The following is a 17,930-nucleotide window of genomic DNA, read 5'->3' on the forward strand; positions in this document are numbered from 1 at the left end:
TGGACCTTCTAAAAACTTTGGCATTTCCCAAACAATAAGTATTTGGTCTTTTTTCAGTAAAGCTTCTTTACATCACACCAGTTTATGCTAATGAGGTGACTGAGGATGGGGCTTCTGGATAAGAGACATCAGCCTAGTTAGCTTAACGACCAAACACGTGATTAAAGGGTGGTAACTTTCAATCCTTCCATTCTCCCTCCCCATCTCCTCTTCCACTCTCCTGCTTCCTGCACCAATTCCACTAAGGGGAGAGAGACTGGAAGTTGAGTTCAATGAACACTGGCCAGTGATTTATTCAACAATGTCATTAAGATGACACCCCTATGAAAATAATGCTCTGAATGGTGAGACCCGGTGAGCTTCCTAACTGGTGACAAGAGCAGTGTGCTGGAAGGATGCTATATGCATCCCTCCCCACTCTACTGTCCTATGCATCTCTTCACTATGTCTGAGCTGTACTCTCTACAATAGACTAATAAGGTTTATTGGTCACTTTAGCTAGTTATCTAACCCAAGGAGAACTGTCAATCCTTAATTCACTGCTAACGAGTTACACAAACAGGTGGCCCTGAGGACTCAAAAGGAACCTGAAATAAGAGCAGTCTTACACCATAGTCTCATTCTAACTCTGGGGAGGTTAATGTTAGATCCGGACTGAACTGTTGAATACTCAGTTGGTGGTTATGAGAAAAAAACTACAAACACCTGGTGCCAGGAGGCAGCACACAGTCAGGGCTCTGGGCCGCGGCCACCCCCACCCTCCACTGCAAAGTCTCATCAGCCCCACCCAACTCTACTCTCAGTGGTGCAGAACCTGCCTAGCACAGTACAAAAACAAAAAAATAAATAAAAGGAGGGAGACTCCGACCCCACTGACCCTTCCACCCTCACTAGCCCTAACCTTCCTGTTGCCGTCAGTCCCTGTTTCTTCCTTCCTTTGCTCCTCACTCCTCCCTTCCCAATTACACTCTTCAGGCTACTGTTAGGATCATTCCTGTTAAATTAATGCAGATCGCAATATACCAGGCTATCTCCAAGAAAAAAACCAAAGACAAAACTTTATTGTAAGGGGCAAACTCACAAAACAGGAATGAGAAGTCCAAGCTCAGCTGTGTTGCACGGGAACCACAGAGAAAGCAAACCCTGGGGCCGCCTGGTGTTTTTCTCCAGGTACCCAAAAGCTCATGCCCTCACCTGATCCCACCTCTTTTTTTTTTTTTTTTAAAGATTTCTTTATTTATTATGTATACTTGTGTTCTGTCTGCATGTTATGCCTACAAGCCAGAAGAGGGCACCATATCTCTTTACAGATGGTTGTGAGCCACCATGTGAACTGAACTCAGGACCTCCTAAGAGCAGCCAGTGCTCTTACTTGCTGAGCCATCTCTCCAGACCCCATGATCCCACCTCTTAAAGATCATTGGCTGACAAAGATTCCCCATCACCTCCCCCTTTTGTCTAAATAAGAGCATTCCAAACCCATTACAAAACTATATACAACAGGAATAGATATAAAGTATAAAATTAAGATTACAACCAACATAAACAATATTAAGCAAGGAACACATGGTAAGTGTTTAATAAACATTTAATAAACAATTGTGTCCTGCTTATCCAGTCCTGACACCATGTACTTTGTCAGTGGTCGATGCATGGGAAGTTCCTTGCCCAAAGGCCAATTGTGCCAAGAAGGGGAAGTTCCTTGCCCAAAGGCCAATTGTGCCAAGAAGAAAAGAAACTCCAAGTGGAGTGTCTTCAGTGCCCAACATTCTCTTGGGAATAGATCAGTGCTGTCAGGAGCAATTGTGTCTCACGTCAACAGAACCCTAAGTTATTTAAATGCCATGTTCTACAGATCCTTGAAGTGGCTGAAGATTATCTAGGCAGAATACAATCTATGTATCTAAGGAACCTAATTAATCTGACTATATGCATAACAAACATGAATAACTATTGACCTATAATACTTAATACCTGTATAACTTAAAGACTAAGACTTCATATCAGAATATTAAATAATCTGTAAACAACTGTGCAGTAAATGAGGAAAATGACCTCAAAATGTAAACAATGTATAAGTATCTTGATCAGAGATAGGACTACATAATGCAATATGAAAATATATCCTAAAAATTTTATCAATATACAAAATATCTTAAACAGAGGTAGAAACATGCATGTGTACAATCCTTGTAAAACTCTAGAATGTCCTTATCTTCTCATTAAGTATGAGAGTGACTCAATGTTGCTTGGGCTAAAAAGCACAAGTCTGGCTGACTAACTCAGTTTGGGACTGAAAACCTAAAACAGATGTCCAGAAGCTTCCCAGAAACTAGCCGTCCCCTTTCCAATGTTCCCAACTACTGGAAGACTATTTTATAATCTCTCTCTAATCTCAGTCCTTCCCAGACTCACTCCCCAAGCTTATCAGACAACCTTAATTTACAAATCAAACAGTAGCACAGAGGGATTCTTATTTTCATAATCTTAAGGTCAATCAATCCCATTTCTTTTTATATTGTCAAGAATTTTGTTTCCTGCCGAACCATTCTGCCCTGTGTCACCCCAATTGTTTCTAATGGACCAGATTCTCAAGCCTTTTGCTCCCCAGAGGTCCTGGCAGCAGCGGGAGATATTTTGTGGTTCACACAGTGCTGGACAAGTGCTCCACCACTGTGCTCAGCCCCAGCCGCCTTGGTGGTTAGCACTCTGTAGCCGGGCAGGGCCTGATACCGTCGTGATCCTTCTGCCCCAGCTTTTGATCAGCTAGATTACTTGCTATCAGACTCAGCTTCTTTCGATTCCTCCCACCCTTGTCGTCTGCTCTCCCCTTTGCTCTGCACACTCCATTATGTTCCTCAAGCACGTCAAGGTTTGGATGACTCCAGACCATGTGTTACTCGCATATCACCCTCTGCCCAAGCGCTCTTCTTCAATACTTCACAGGGTTGGCTAACAGATGACTCCTTGCCTTCCAGATGAGATCACGTGCCACCTCCTTGGAAAGGTCCTCCTCACACACCCTGTCTAAAAGTCACCATGCCCTGTCTCTGCCATATCACATGTCACTGTCACTCATGGACAGGTGTATCACTGAGTCTGTTCCTTTTTAGCTCTTAAGTCATCTCAGTTCATACTAAAAATTTAGAGCCAAGATAGCTAATATGTTAGCTGCACAAGCACTGTTACTTATTAATCTTCACAACTCATTAAGTATTATTTTTGTATACAGGTTACAGAGTCAGAAAAGGTCACAGTGCTAGCATACAGCAGAGCCAACATTTAAACCCGAGCAGTCTAGCTCTGAACCCCATTCTTCACTACAGTAGACTTCTGTCACCCATTCTCTACCATTGGCCAGTGAGGCTGGAATGTTCTCCATGTTATGCACAGGTACATGGGACACAGACGGTACTCAATAACTACCTATAAAGGGACTGCTTAGCCCTGCCGCATGAAAACAATACTGGGATTCTCCAGTTGTCCCCTAGTAAAATAACCAGTGCTGCTAACTCTCCAAACAATGATCCTACCAGTCCACGTTCTTCTGGCAGTTATTAGCTCAACCCTTCTGCTCTATGAAATCCCTTATTTTGTCTTTGATACTAAGCACAAATATATAAAGAGTGGCAAAATTTATGCTTGCCCTCCAACAACAGAACAGCAGCTTGGTCGTGGGTGAGAACCAGACTGAGTGCATCCAACTGCAGAGCTGAGGACACAACTGCAGCTCCATCAGTGATTACGGATGGAAGAGCAGGGACAGGCGGCACAGGGAAATGGGAAGAATAGGGATTTAAAACAGGACCTGGTGGTTCAGGCCCATGAGTCTAACTGCTGAGAAGCTCAAGACAGAATACAGCAAGCTCAAGGCCAGCCTGGGCAATTTTTCTGTTCTGAGACTCTATCTCAAAACAAAAGTAAAGAGAGGGGCTAAGACTATACATGAGTGTTAAGGTGCCTGTCCAGTATGAATGACATCCTAGGCTGCACCTCAGCTGTGCATCCAGAAGACTGCCTCCTTGCCACACACGCTGCTCAGGATGTTTCCTAACCTCTTGCGAAGATCCTATGGAGTTCAGGCTCCCCTTTGAACTCTTCGCACTAAAGATCCTCCTGAAGAAGGTTCTCCATCCTCACTTCCCATTTCCCCTTATTCTCATAATGAACCTTGGAAATATCTGGATTCAGAATATCAAAAGGCTACGGTTCTCGCCCTGTTTGGAATGACTACTGGAGCAACCACAAAGGTGGTATACCGCCACAGGGGCACCAGAAGACATGCATTCGTAACAATAAAGTCGCCCCATCTGCCAGGATCACAGGTTGCATGTTGACTTTAGGAATGTGAAACTCTTGGAACAGTGTGCGCCCACATGGGTATCATCTTCCACACCCCCCACACAGGGAGGGGTCTGTATGAAGCAGCACAAGAAGCTGACCCAGGCCATCCTGAAAGCCAGGCAGTGTGGTCTCCTCAGGTACTACGTTCCCCAGGTTGAGCCCCAAGATGTTGACTTCTATGGTGTTCATGGAGCTGTCAGTGTTACTCCACCAGCCCCCACACTGCTGTCAAGCGAGCCTTGGTACACGGGGTACAGTTGGCAACAGCCACCAGAGAAAGAACTGTCCCGTCTTTGCCAGCTCTAGCAAGGAAATCTCCTAGAAGAAAGTGGCCCCCACCTGACCAATGCCTGCAGTGCCCGCTGCACCAGCAGCAGCAGAAACCTCCACAGAGCAGATGGGCTCCAGAGGGCTTAGAACTCGTGAACTGGGGAAGAAGCTGGGGATTAAGGAAGTGGTGTTTGGGGTTATGTGATGGCATGTGTTCTGAAACATGTATTTTGGGACAGTGGCAGACCCTAAGAGGAAGTAATTGCTGAAGAGGACAAACACATGGGAAACTGACTATGGAGAGGGGTTCAGGTATGAACAGCAGAGTCTTCACTGGTGTGTGCACTTGCTATTCTGTCCCTGCTTTAAACCTGATGGCCCAGCTTTTAAACCACAATAAAGCTGTGTTCTCCTCTGTCAAAAAAAAAAAAAAAGGAAAAGAAAGAATTGGGCTATTGATGTAAAGAAGGCTCAATGTGTAAGACTGCTGCTGCCAAATCTGATACCTGAGTTCAAGCCCCATGCATGAGGTGTCACACTGTACACAGAGGACAGAGGACAAATGACAGGTAGAAACAGTCCTCAGTCCTCCACTTCCTGCATGTGGGTCCCAGGGGTGGTGCTCAGGCCATCAGCAGCACTGTCACCTGGTCAGCCATCTCACCAGCTGCTTTGCTTATTGCTAAACTCTGTCAACCTAGCACTCAGCTTTATTACACAGCCAAGTCCTATAACTCAATATTGCTCAACAAACACATAGACTTTTGCCAACAATTAAGTAAGACAGAGAGAATTATGGGGCTATGAGAAGGGAAAGGAGCCCCTCACCTTGACTGAAGCCTCTCAGCAGGAGAGAAGCAAGAATTTCAGCAATTAACATTTGCTGAAGGCCTCTCCTCCTTCCCAGTGATAAGCCAGCAATTCTCCCCCTCCCCCCCCCCCCTCTCTCTTTTTCTCTCTCTCTCTCTTTCTTTCTCTGTAGCTTTGTAGAGCAGGCTGACCTCGAACTCACAGAGATCCGCCTGCCTCTGCCTCCTGAGTGCTGGGATTAAAGGTGTGTGCCACCACTGCCTGACTCAAGCCTGCAATTTTCTTGGAGACTCATCAGAAACCCCATTTACAGCAGAAGATCAATACTAAACCCTTGTGCAATCCTGGGGGCTCCTGGTTTCACCTTTTCGGATCATAACTCCATCCATTGCACCTTCAGAGCCACCCCATGATTTCACCAAGGGAAGAAGGGTAGGAGAAGAGAGCCTACTGGTAGGACATTTAATTGCGACTCTCCCTTGTGTATGTCTGGCCTCTGTTCTCTGACTCTCCCTTAAAAAGCCCATACTGTCACTCGGGAATATATTATTATTTCCCTGAGCATATCTCTCTTAACTGCCATGCTTAAAAATCTTCACTAAAAATATCTTTTAAATCAGGCAGGGGGGACGCAGGAGGTAGAGATAGGTGGATCTCTGTGAGTTCAAGGCCAACCTGGTCTACAAAAACTAGTTCCAGGACAGGCTCCAAAGCTACAGAGAAACCCTGTCTCGAAAAACCAAAAAAAAAAAAAAAAAAAAAAAAAGAAAAAGAAAAAACTTTTAATAAATTACACCATTTTTGTTGTTGTTGTTGTTGTTGTGTTCTTTGTTTTTTGTGACAGGGTTTCTCTGTATCCTGGAACTCACTCTATAGACCAGGTTGGCCTCAAACTGAGAGATCTCTGGAGGGCTAGGATTAAAGGCGTGTGCCACCATACCCAGTTGTGAACACCTTTCTACTTTTAATAAAACCCCAACTCAGCTTTGTTCAGACAAATTCTGAAATTCTTTTCTGCGTCAAAGCCACAAAACCTGTGTCTTCCTGAGTCAAGGTCCCTAAAAGATTAAGGGAGCTCCTCAGAGTCCCGAAGACAAATGTGATGTCTCCTGTCCTCACCGCTGCTAGTAAAGATTTCCTATGAACTGAGGAGCATTTTAGAAGGCAACAGATTACATAGGTAGCACTAAGCAGATCAAATAAAGCACAATGATGCTTTCCCTCCTCCATGAAGGTTCAAAAATAGCCCCTCCCCACACAGTTGTGTGCGTCGGTCTTATGAACAGAATTTAGCTAAACTAACTTTATAACCCTTTTCTTTAGGAAAAAAAACTTACCTTTAACTTGGGTGAGGTCAATCCCTCTCTCTGCTGCCAACTTCTTTGCAAGAGGGCTAACAAACACCCTTCCCTTTGGTCCAGTAGGAAGGGCTGAGGGTGTAGGTGCTAGAGGCTGGGGAGTGGGAGGAGCAGCTGCCACCTAGAACAAAAGTTAGAAAGTATCCACTCAGCACCGCACAGATAATCTGAAAGATCGCAGGTTCATATTTTATATGGTAAAAGTCTTTAGTGATGTTTATTCTCTTCCCCAAAGACCATAATGCATTTTTTCTGGTTTGACTAACATACAAAATGAACAGCAAGAATACTTTCTGTCAGAGCAGAAACAAGTCGTGACAACAGGAGAGATGTGGAATTAAACTGACCTGCATACATAACATCCTTATCACCTGTCATTTCCCCCTTTGAGACTTTGTAACCCAGGTGGTCCTCCTGCCTCAGCCTCTCCAAGTGTTTGAACCACCACACCTAGCTTCTGCTACTTCTTTATTTTCACTGAGTATAACTAACCTGATTTCTGACTTCAGGATATAAACGACAGCACCAGGTCCCATGCTTCAAGTGTCTTAGGGATGGACTACACTGCTCCCTGACAGCATCCCCATCAATGCAAGACAGTGAGGAGCCAAGCTTCCTCTGAGGTCGTACATCTTTCTAAACCCACTGAGGTGTATGCTGAAGTGTACAAAGTGTATGAAGCTACTACATGCCATGTCAGATAGGGGTCCAAAGTCCAAAATACATGTTCATTAACGACAACACACAAACACCACAACTGAAAAAGAAAATGGGTATTCAATAAAGCAACCGAAAATGTGGAGGGAAAGCATCACCTCCCATGGGCATGACCCTCACACCCAAGGCAGGAGAACATGGAACTCAGTTTTCTCCTCAGCAGGACACAAGACGGCAGCAAACTGCTGACCATCGTGTAGACGGCATATGCTATGCACCACAGGTAACTCTGGCCACTTTCCTACACGTGCGATCTGGACACAGGAACACGGGCTGTCATGTGGCTGAAGGACTTTCCCATTTCAGAGGCATACCTACCGGAGGTGGGACAGGTGGTGGCACCTGTGGCTTTAAACTGGTCACTTCTGTTGGCCTGTAGTCTGCAAAGGCTGCGATGTCTTCCTGCTTTTCTACTATGATACAAAGTGGGGTTCCCAGGGGAACATCCCTTGTGCCTTCAGGGACCAGGATTTTTGCCAGATAACCTTCTTCTTGTACTTCAAAGCCTTAAGAAGAAAGAAAAACATTAGGAAACTCAAGACTCTACCTTTTTACAACTTCAGGGTTTCAGGTAAAAGGATTTCCACATTCAAACTACTGGCATTGGTTTGGTTTTGTTTTTACAAACTACTTAACCTCTCTGTGCCTCTTAAGTCTTTAACATGGGAACGGGAAGAGTACAGCCAACCTTCTGTCCTCAGGTTCTGTATCCCTGAATTCATTCAACTGTAGGTCAAATATTACAATGCACTATGTAGTTGGCCTATGGAGATCTGAACTTAGCATATATGCTTTTTATTCTTGCAACTACTTCCTAAGTAATGCAGTGTAACAATTATTCACACAGCACTGCTGTGTTAGGCATTACAAGTAACTGGAAATGATTAAAAGTGTCCTGGGGTAGAGGCACAGCTCAGTAATAGAGGTCCCACTAATTTGCTCAAGGCCTTGGGTTCAATCCCAGTGACCCCACTCCACCCCCAAATACTATACCATACAGGGAACTCAAGTCTACAGACTTCCAATCTTGAATCAGTTTGCCTACACACATACCAAGAAATGACTGAATATACTGATGTATATTTTATGGATTTAAATCAATGTTTTTAAGTACTTAGAAACAATCCCTGAAAAAGAGTAAACAAAAAATGCAGTTGACTCTCCAAATCCTGAGATCAAAACAATTTGGGAAAAAACTGCACCTGTGCTGAACATATGCAGATGTCTTTTCCAGAGCCAATCCCTTGTGGATACTAAGATAACTGCATCTGTCCTACCAGGACTACAGATAGCAGTTCACACTGAGAGCTTCTGAACACACCTCAAGGGCAGCCCTTATGAGGAACTCACAGGATCTAAGATGGTATCAGTGTACTGCTGAAAGTCAGTTACATGGAAGTCAAATTACCAGAACTACAAGCAGGACGGGAGCATAGAATTTCAGCACTAAGAGTGCTCTCAGAGCTTCTCAAAGGCTGCACTTGACCTTATGCTAGCTATTCCAATGTGCTGAAACACAGCAACACTGAGGTCTCTCCTGCGACAAGAGTTACATGTCAGCCGGGCGGTGGTGGCGCACGCCTTTAATCCCAGCACTCGGGAGGCAGAGGCAGGCGGATCTCTGTGAGTTCGAGGCCAGCCTGGTCTACAAGAGCTAGTTCCAGGACAGGCACCAAAAGCTACAAAGAAACCCTGTCTCAAAAAACAAAACAAAACAAAACAAAACAAAAACAAAACAAAACAAAAAAAAAAGTTGCCGGGCGGTGGTGGCGCACGCCTTTAATCCCAGCACTCGGGAGGCAGAGACAGGCGGATCTCTGTGAGTTCGAGACCAGCCTGGTCTACAAGAGCTAGTTCCAGGACAGGCTCCAAAACCACAGAGAAACCCTGTCTCAAAAAAAAAAAAAAAAAAGTTACATGTCATTCAGCTGCTGTTTTTCCAAAACACTCAGACTTAAAAAAGTAAAGCCTTAAGCTGGGCATGGTGGCTGTTTTATAAACCCACCATCAGGAGGCTGAAATAGAGGCTGTCCAGCTCAAAGATAACCTGAGCAACATAGTAAGTTCAAAAGTTCAAGACCAGACTAGACTACAGAGCAAAGAGTTGCCCATAAAGAAACAACAGCAGGCCATGTCCTGAGTTCCAGGACATCCAGGTGAGTGAGACCCTGTCTCAGAAATTAATTAATTAATCAAACTAAAAATTTAAAAAAGCAAAATCAAGCTACTGGCAAGGGTAAGCTCTGCCTTCTGAATCTTGCTTTCTGCAGTTATGCCTCTCCTTGATGAAGACATCTCTAATGAATCCATCCACTGTCCAACTGGGAATACTCGATAAAGCTGGGCAGAGGTGGTGCGAACCTTTGATCTTAGGCTTGGCAAGCACCCTTACCCACACCAAACCATTTTGCTGGCTTTATGCTTATTTTCTTAAGACAGAATCATTTCTTCTAATAAAAGCTATAGGGAGCCAGGCAGAGGGGTGCAAGCCTATAATTCCAGCACTTAAATTTGGAGGCTGAGACTGAAGGACTGCAGATTAAGGGCCAGTCTCATCTCAAACAAACAAGAACAAAAACATTTTAAAACTGAGGAAGTAGTATGTGCAAAGATGAGATGGAATTGGTCTGGCGGGAGGGGATTATCAACAATACAAGCACAAGACCTGGCTGCTTAATGGATTTTGTTTCTGGGTACAAAATAAGTCAAAGAAGGGGCACATGGAAATGTGATACACATGAAGACCAACAGGCATGAGTTCTGCTGTTCCTCAAAGTCATCTGAAATCCTTTGGTATTCTCCTTCCCCGGGGTGGGGGGGGACAGGGGACAGAGACGGCTTCATCCTCCCTCCCTTCTTTCCCACATTTAGACAATGGCAGTTCTGGTACAGCTTCTGAGTAGCACAAGAATATGGCAAAGAGAGCAAACCCTGACCCAAGAATAAATCTTGACATGTCCTCAGTCGATGAGTACAGTTCAGAACTGACATATGTGATGTCATGACCTTGCTATAAAACATCACGCCCCAGGCCGTCAATCCTAGGAATTGTAAATTCATATTATCACTCACTCAGCACAGGAAAAGATGGCCATCCTCCTCCTCCTCACTCAACAACCAAGAACTGAAGAACTCTCACCTATAGTGGCCTTGTCAGTCTCTATCTCTGCCAGCAAGTCTCCTTCACTGAGCTTCTCACCCACTTTCTTCTCCCATCTCTGGACCGTGCCCATGGTCATGGTGGGGGAGAGGGCAGGAAGAAGTACCTGCAGAAACAACGTCACTGCTTAACCAGGAAGGCTGCACACACAAGTGTTCAGACAAGTACACGCGGTTTCATGAGTGACCGAGACTGCAGTAATTCAACCACTTGCCACACCTAGGTCTGGTAGAATTAATCTGTAATCTCAACACTCAAAAGGCAGAAGAGAAGAATCATGAGTTTGAGGCCAACCTGGACCACACAATGAGACCTTGGTTCAAAATTAAACCACAACCAAAAAACCAAATTACCCATCACAGCTTTGTGCTTAATAACTTTCCACCAGCTAAGTCACCCTTCAGAACAATGGTAATTACATCTGACCAGTTACTCTAACCCATCCTCCAAAGTTAAAACCGTCAGGCAGGTGGGAAAGGTTTCTTTCAGATGATCAAAACAAATTCCTTGGTATACATGCACAGTATCTTTTCAACTATGACAGTGGTTCTCAACCTTCCTAATGCTGCGACCCTTTAATACAGTTCCTCACATTGTGGTGACCCCAACCAAAAAACTGTTTTGGTGCTACATCATAACTGTAATTCTGCTAGTTATGAATCGTATTGTAAATATCTGACATGCAGGATATGTGATATGCAACCCCTGTGAAAGGGTCATTCAAGCCCCAATGGGGTCACAAGCCCCACGTTGAGAACCACTGCTCTAGGTTAAGATGGACAGAGTGATCCTGGTCTAGAGAGGCTGCTCTGTTGAATTTGCTGTGTTCTGCAATGACCATCTATTTATCTTTCCACTCATAAGAAACCACACTTATTTCACTTAGTAGATATAAGTTTTTTGTTTGTTTTAATTAAGGACTACAGAGAAAAATGACTCAACAGTTAAGAGTACTTGCTGCTCTTGCACAGGGCCTGAGTTCAGTTCCCAGTGCCCGAGTAGGGCAGCTCACAACCACCTGTAACTCCAGCTCCAGGAAATCCATAATCTCCTTCCTGTCTGAGAGCACCAGCATGCACATACGTACACACACAAATTTTAAAACTGAACATTGGGGCTGGAGAGATGGTTCAGCAGTTAAGAGCACTGACTGCTCTTCCAGAGGACCTGGGTTCAATTCCTGGTACCAACATGGCAACCCACAACTGTGTGTAATCCTAGTTTCAAGGTACCCAATCTTCACATAGACATACACGTAGGCAAAACACCAATGCACATAAAATAAAAATAAATTATTTCTAAAAAATGAACATTAGAGCTCTTCATGGATCAGAGGATGAAATTCAATATCAGAAGAGCACTTGACAAACATACTTGAGGCCATGAGCTTGATCTCACGACTGGGGGAAAACCAAAACATTCTTTTTATTTTTTGAGACAAGGTTTCTCTGTGTAGCACTGGCTGTCCTGGAACTTGCTCTGTAGACCAGGCTGGCCTCAAACTCACAAAGATCCGCCTGCCTCTGTCTCCCGAGTGCTGGAGTTAATGGCGTGCGCCACCACCGCATTACCACCCTTCACAGACTACAATAATAATACATCATATTCTTGAAAACCGCTAAAAGATTTCTAAGTTGTGTGTGTGTGTGTGTGTGTGTGTGTGAGAGAGAGAGAGAGAGACGGGGGGGGGGGGGTGTATGCAAGAGTGAAGTGCAGAAGCCAGAAGAGGATATAAGGTGTCCTGTGCTATCTGATTTATTTTCTTGAGATAGGGTCTCTCATTGAGGTGGACAGCAAGCCTCTGTCCAACTCTCCAGTCCACAGCACTATGGTTATAGTCTTGTGTGTATATGTGTGTGTGTGCATGCAGTATGTGTATGGTTACTCCATGAGTTGTTTTCTAATTTCCATACATATAGGCACAGTGTGCCCACATGTCCACTAAATACATGTAAAAATTTTAATTGCATTCCTATTTAAATGATTGTATTCACTGAATTTGGACAGTTATTCAGTTAATATGGATTTTATTTGCTATCTCCTTATTCTTTTAAGTAGCCTTAAGCTAAGGGAAAAATAATTTCAGTCAATAATGTCTCTAGAAGTGGGAAAAAAAACTCTAAGACCTAGAATATTATTATTATTATTATTATTATTGAATTTGATTTTTTCAGGCAGGGTTTCTCTGTGTAATAGTCCTGACTGTCCTTGAACTCTCATTATAGACTAGGCAGCCTCAAACTCACAGAGATCTGCCTGCCTCTGTCTCCCAAGTGCTGGGATTAAAGGCATATATTACAATGCCTGGTACATTTAGAAAATTCTTTAAAAATTACTTCCAGTTCAGAATTTGTTTTCTTTGTTTCATAATCACCAGTAAAGTGAATGAAAGTATGTGTGTGAAATATACTCATATATATTTTTATCATCTCAAAGGATTCTTAGAGCCCAGTTCTAACACTTGAACATAAAGCACCATAAAATGGAGAAAGAAGGTATTACGTAATAAGGTTGCTAAAGTGAACGAAATAATTGTGAACGCTAAAGACCAGGCAAAATTTCACAAGTGATTGTTACCAACAGAGCTGGAACATGATTTCCAAAGAAACTGATTCATTCAGAAAACTTCTTCTAAAGCTAAGGAAAGGTAGGCTGGGTGGTGAGGACACACACCTGTAATTCAAGCACTCAGGAGGTAGAGGCAGGAGGATCTGCTTGGTCTAGAGTTCCAGGACTGCCAGGGCTACACGGAGAAACCCTATTGTTGTGGATATTTGTACACTGTGAAGATGTATTGCTGGGACTGGTGTAATAAAAAGCTGATGGCCAATAGCTAGGCAGGAGGTGTAGGCGGGACTTCCCAGAGTTGCCAGCAGAGAAAGCAGAATGGACAATATGGAGATGAGGTCATGCCATGTGGTAGAACACGGATTAACCTATAAATGGGTTAATTTAAGTTATGTGAGCTAGTGGTACAAGCCTAAGCTAAGGCTGAGCTTTCATAATTAATAATACGTCTCCATGTCACTATTTGTGAGCTGACCATTCAAAGAAAAATCCGACTACACCTTGACTTAAAAAAACAAGCAAAAATGTTAAGGAAAGGTCAAATCTTAATCCTTTAGATTTTACCTACTTTCAACATAAAAGCCACATAAATACAACATAGAGGAAAACTTTAATATCTAATAAACTGATTCAGTGTGTGTGTCTTGGTTTCTTGTGGTTTTTCTTTGACTCTTTTTTTCCCCCGTTTGTTTGTTTTGCCCTAATCTGCTTTTTATTTTATTTTTATTATTATTATTTTTTAGATGTCTGTTTGTTTTCTAAGGAGTGAGAGAAAGAAAGGGTATAGGTTTAGATAGGTAGGGAAGCAGGGAGGATCTAGAAAGAGTTGGGGAAATGGAAAACTATAATTAGATTATGTGTATAAAAAAGAATCTACTTTAAAAAAAAAGATGTTTTAGTTTCCTAAAAGCTTGCTTAGGTTCATAGGAATGGCATTTATGGTCACTGGCCCTGTCACACTGCTATGCTGTACACTTATGTACAGTTCATTTCTTTAAATGAGTCATTTATTTTATGTGCACTGGTGCCCACGTGTGCCTGTGTGAGGGTGTCAGATCTGCTAGAACTGGAGTTACAGGTGGTTGTCAGCTGCCGTGTGGGTGCTGGGACTCAAACCTGGGTCCTCTGGAAGAGCAGTCAGTGCTCTTAACTACTGCTGAGCCATCTCTCCAGTCCATTCACACTTATTATTTACTGTTACTTTTTTCATTTATGAGTATTATTGGAATACTCCATCTATGCTTGCAAATATACCACTCTAAACCAAAGGAAAACTTCATCAGGGGACTTTCATTCAACAGACATCATCTGTTCTCTACTATAAATTCTACTTGTATAAAAAAATCATTTTCATAATCTTTACTATTGTTTTTAGGAGGAAAAACAAGCATTACCTTGTGTCTTGTGCTAGGGCTGAGAAAGGTTCAAGAAACTGTCCAAGTTCACACTTGAAGACAACAATCAAGAATAAAAGTTGTCAAATTTCACAGTTAAATATCTGTATTCTGGCAAATACTGATTGTTTGAATGAAAAGTTTTCAGGATGCAATCACCACTCATAAAAAAAATGTAAATAAGATTCATCAGGAGCCAACATGCAGAAGCTGAGCCTTACCTGCATGTGAGTAGGATATGAGCTACCAGGAGCCTTTGCAGAAGGTGCAGCTGGAGTAGCAGAAGCCGCTGGGGCTGGGGCTGCCTGTGGGGTAGCTGCTGCTGAATCCAATGTATAATTTTTAAAGGCTTCAATATCCTCAGGCCTAAGAAGAAAAAGCACATATGTATAAAGAAGTTATAAGGCAAATCCAGTCTCCACCTCCCAACACGTCTTCAGAAGTCTGTAACTTCCACTGTGAGTGAGAACGCTCTGGAAGCACCAATGTTCACAAATTACAAGGGGTTTCACTCACTTTTCTACTGTGATACAGATGATGGACCCAACTGGAACATCCCTGGTTCCTTCGGCAACAAGGATCTTTGCCATATAGCACTCCTCCAAGCTCTCAAATCCAACAGTGGCTTTATCAGTTTCAACCTTTTAACACAAAGCATTAGCTTGGGTTTGTACTGCCAACATACAGATAATTCAAAGGTGTCTAGAATTTCATATGAAGATAAACCCACTGCCACAGACTGGAAAGAATGGTTTAAAAACATTTTGGGTATTCGGTGGCAGAAGGCAACAGATCTCTGACAGTTGCAGGCCAGCCAGAGTTACATAGTGAAACCCTGTCTCAAAAACAGTCAGTTTAGCTAAGTTGCTGACAAGTTATCTAACTAAACATCTCTAATAACTGTGGGAGTAAAAAATAAAAGTTGCTTAAACAGAAAGGAATAACTACCCACCAGAAAGTTAAGGCTCAGTCTACTTAACAATGTCACTCCATTAAAACCGTATTGTAAAACTTACCTCTGCAATTAGCTCACCCTCACTGATTTTTTCCCCTTCTTTTTTTTCCCAGCGGGCTATAGTGCCTGCCTGCATCGTAGGAGAAAGGGAAGGCAACGGAACCTGGAGGAGAAAAAGAATCACAATTTAAACTAGGATACTTAACTCTCGATGCGGTTTAGAGTTTCATTTCATTCAATTCCAGGCAAAGAATTCACTGAGTCCCATTACAAACTGGTCACTGGGGATACAAAGGGAGTTCCTGAACCCTACAAGTTCATGTCTTTCAGTGGCAGGTTAATCCTCCAGTTGGTCCAGTGGATCTGAGAAAGCACGTGAGAATCCACAGACCTTTTGCATACAGCCCCAGGCTTGAAGCTCTTCTTTCAATGGAATAGATCCTCACTGGGAAGGTCTTGAGCAAAACGGTAATAGATCCTGAAGGGAGCTGGCTCATAGAGGCCTCTCAAGGGGGATTCCCCCACGTCAAGGAACCGGCTCTGAAGGACAACGGGGTCCGGGGTGGAGCACTCACCTTCTGGTGCGGGGGAAGACTGTAAGAGCGACGGCCGGGCGACCCCAGGAGCTGCCGCAGTAAGCGGTTACGCGGCGCGGTGTCTGAGCCGGAGCTCCAGCCACACAGCAAGCGGACCCCATAGCTCGGGGTCCCGCTGCTGCATCGAGCCGCAGCCGGGCCGACCCGCGGGCTCCCGTAGGGGGCCCCGGGGCCTTCCTTCAGGACTGCCCACCGAGGCCTGATTCCAGCCCTGGGCACTGCACTCTGCGCCCTCCGCGCACAGACGCGCCACATCCTGCCACCGACCCCCACACCCCAAAAGCTCCGCCGTCTCCGGAGTGACCTCTCCAAGAGCAGCGCGGCTCTGCCGTCAGCCGCGCCCTGCGGTCGCGCAGTGTCGTAAAAGCGGCTTCTTGGACTGGAGGCAGGAACGCACAGCGCGGGGACCCGGTCTGGGACACCCGGGACGGACCGGGGTCACAGTTTAGGAGATAGTGGTGCTTCGAGGCAGTCGCGGACAACGCACGTTTGGATGAAACGGGAAAGGGTCAGGGGTATTGGTGACCCTAGGAGAGGTGTCGCAGGGCATGGGGAGCACGGCCCGCTCTAAGGTGGTGGCCAAAGAGACGGGAGATTTGGACCCCGGCTGAAGCCTCCACTCTTGGGGAGGCGGTGCCAAAGGGAACACCCTTATTTAAGAAAAAGCTGAGAAAGGAGCCTGGGCCGACAGTAATCCAAAGCTTTAGGTCAATGGTTGAGGTCAGGAAGCATACCGCCGAAAGTTGGAGGAAGAAAGGCCCCACGAGTGACCTCTGGGGTTCAGGGGGTGTCCCCTTGACTGCAGACACCGCCCCTTGCAGGCTGTCCTAGGTTGCAAAGATGTCAGGTCCCTAACCCACCCGAAATGGAAGCAGCAGGGTTTTCAGCCAAATGGTATGAAGGACATCCAAAAGTTAGGTACATTTTCACATTTCGTGTTTGTCTCAGAGGACTAATTATATTCCCTGTATAAAAATACTTGTTTGCGAAAATGGTTATATTACCCCCAGATTACTGCCGTTTCCTCTTAAATAGCGAAAAGATTTTTAAAAACACACCGGACATGTTAGCACATGCATTCCAGAGGCGAGAGACAAGTGGCTTACTAAGTTCCAGGTCAGACTGGTCTGTATAGCAAGTTCTAGGCCACTTGGACTACATGGTGAGACCCTACCTTAAAAAAAATTAAGATACAACTTTGCAAAATGCATTCACACCATTTCTATTGTGTGAACTCAATATAAAAAGATTTCTTAAACTGTGGAGTAACAATGTTGGACGTCAAAAATAAAAAATGGCAACAGTGAAAAGTTTCTGAAAACAACCACCCAAACTTAGGTTGTTTCTCGGTGCTGTTGCCTACGCTGCCTGCGTCCCTTCCCGTCGCTGTTGCCTTGGCTCTGAGGACAATGGTGCACTTTGCACTGTCATGACCTCCGGGTCACACAAGGCCAGCCAACACTGCTTGAAACACCTTGGCACAGATTCATCACTATGGCATGATTCGCGCTGGTTTTACTCTACAAAGTTTTCTGCTCTTATGTGAACATAATGGTTTGATTACAGAAAACAAAGGCATTTTCCCATAGTTATTTCTTAGCGTGTAAAAGTTATAGTAGTGTATTTTTTTGGATCAGATTCTTAAAATATTTGAATATTAAAATTGCTGAAGCTGATTTGTGTTTGAGATTAGGACAGATTTCCAGTAGTTTCTGAAATGTCCCTAAAAACACATTTTATGTTATATATTTTTTAATT

The 17,930-nt window shown here is 44.1% G+C and overlaps 1 protein-coding gene and 1 pseudogene across 1 annotated transcript in view; one reads left to right on the forward strand and one right to left on the reverse strand.

Moving 5' to 3' along the window:
* The window catches only part of Dlat (dihydrolipoamide S-acetyltransferase), a 33,177-nt gene extending 16,681 nt beyond the window's left edge, over positions 1-16,496 (reverse strand). The window contains exons 1-7 of the mRNA XM_057767417.1: positions 16,152-16,496; positions 15,638-15,739; positions 15,138-15,262; positions 14,843-14,987; positions 10,639-10,765; positions 7,818-8,005; positions 6,762-6,903 (exon numbers count right to left, since the gene is read on the reverse strand). Of these exons, the coding sequence (XP_057623400.1) occupies positions 6,762-6,903; positions 7,818-8,005; positions 10,639-10,765; positions 14,843-14,987; positions 15,138-15,262; positions 15,638-15,739; positions 16,152-16,427 (1,105 nt within the window). The 5' untranslated portion in view covers positions 16,428-16,496. The remainder of the gene's footprint in view (positions 1-6,761; positions 6,904-7,817; positions 8,006-10,638; positions 10,766-14,842; positions 14,988-15,137; positions 15,263-15,637; positions 15,740-16,151) is intronic.
* Positions 2,852-4,819, forward strand: LOC130872599 (28S ribosomal protein S18b, mitochondrial-like; annotated as a pseudogene).
* Positions 16,497-17,930: the final 1,434 nt, after the last annotated feature.

This window comes from Chionomys nivalis, chromosome 4, assembly GCF_950005125.1.
Source record: "Chionomys nivalis chromosome 4, mChiNiv1.1, whole genome shotgun sequence".
In the NCBI taxonomy this organism is placed as follows: domain Eukaryota; kingdom Metazoa; phylum Chordata; class Mammalia; order Rodentia; family Cricetidae; genus Chionomys; species Chionomys nivalis.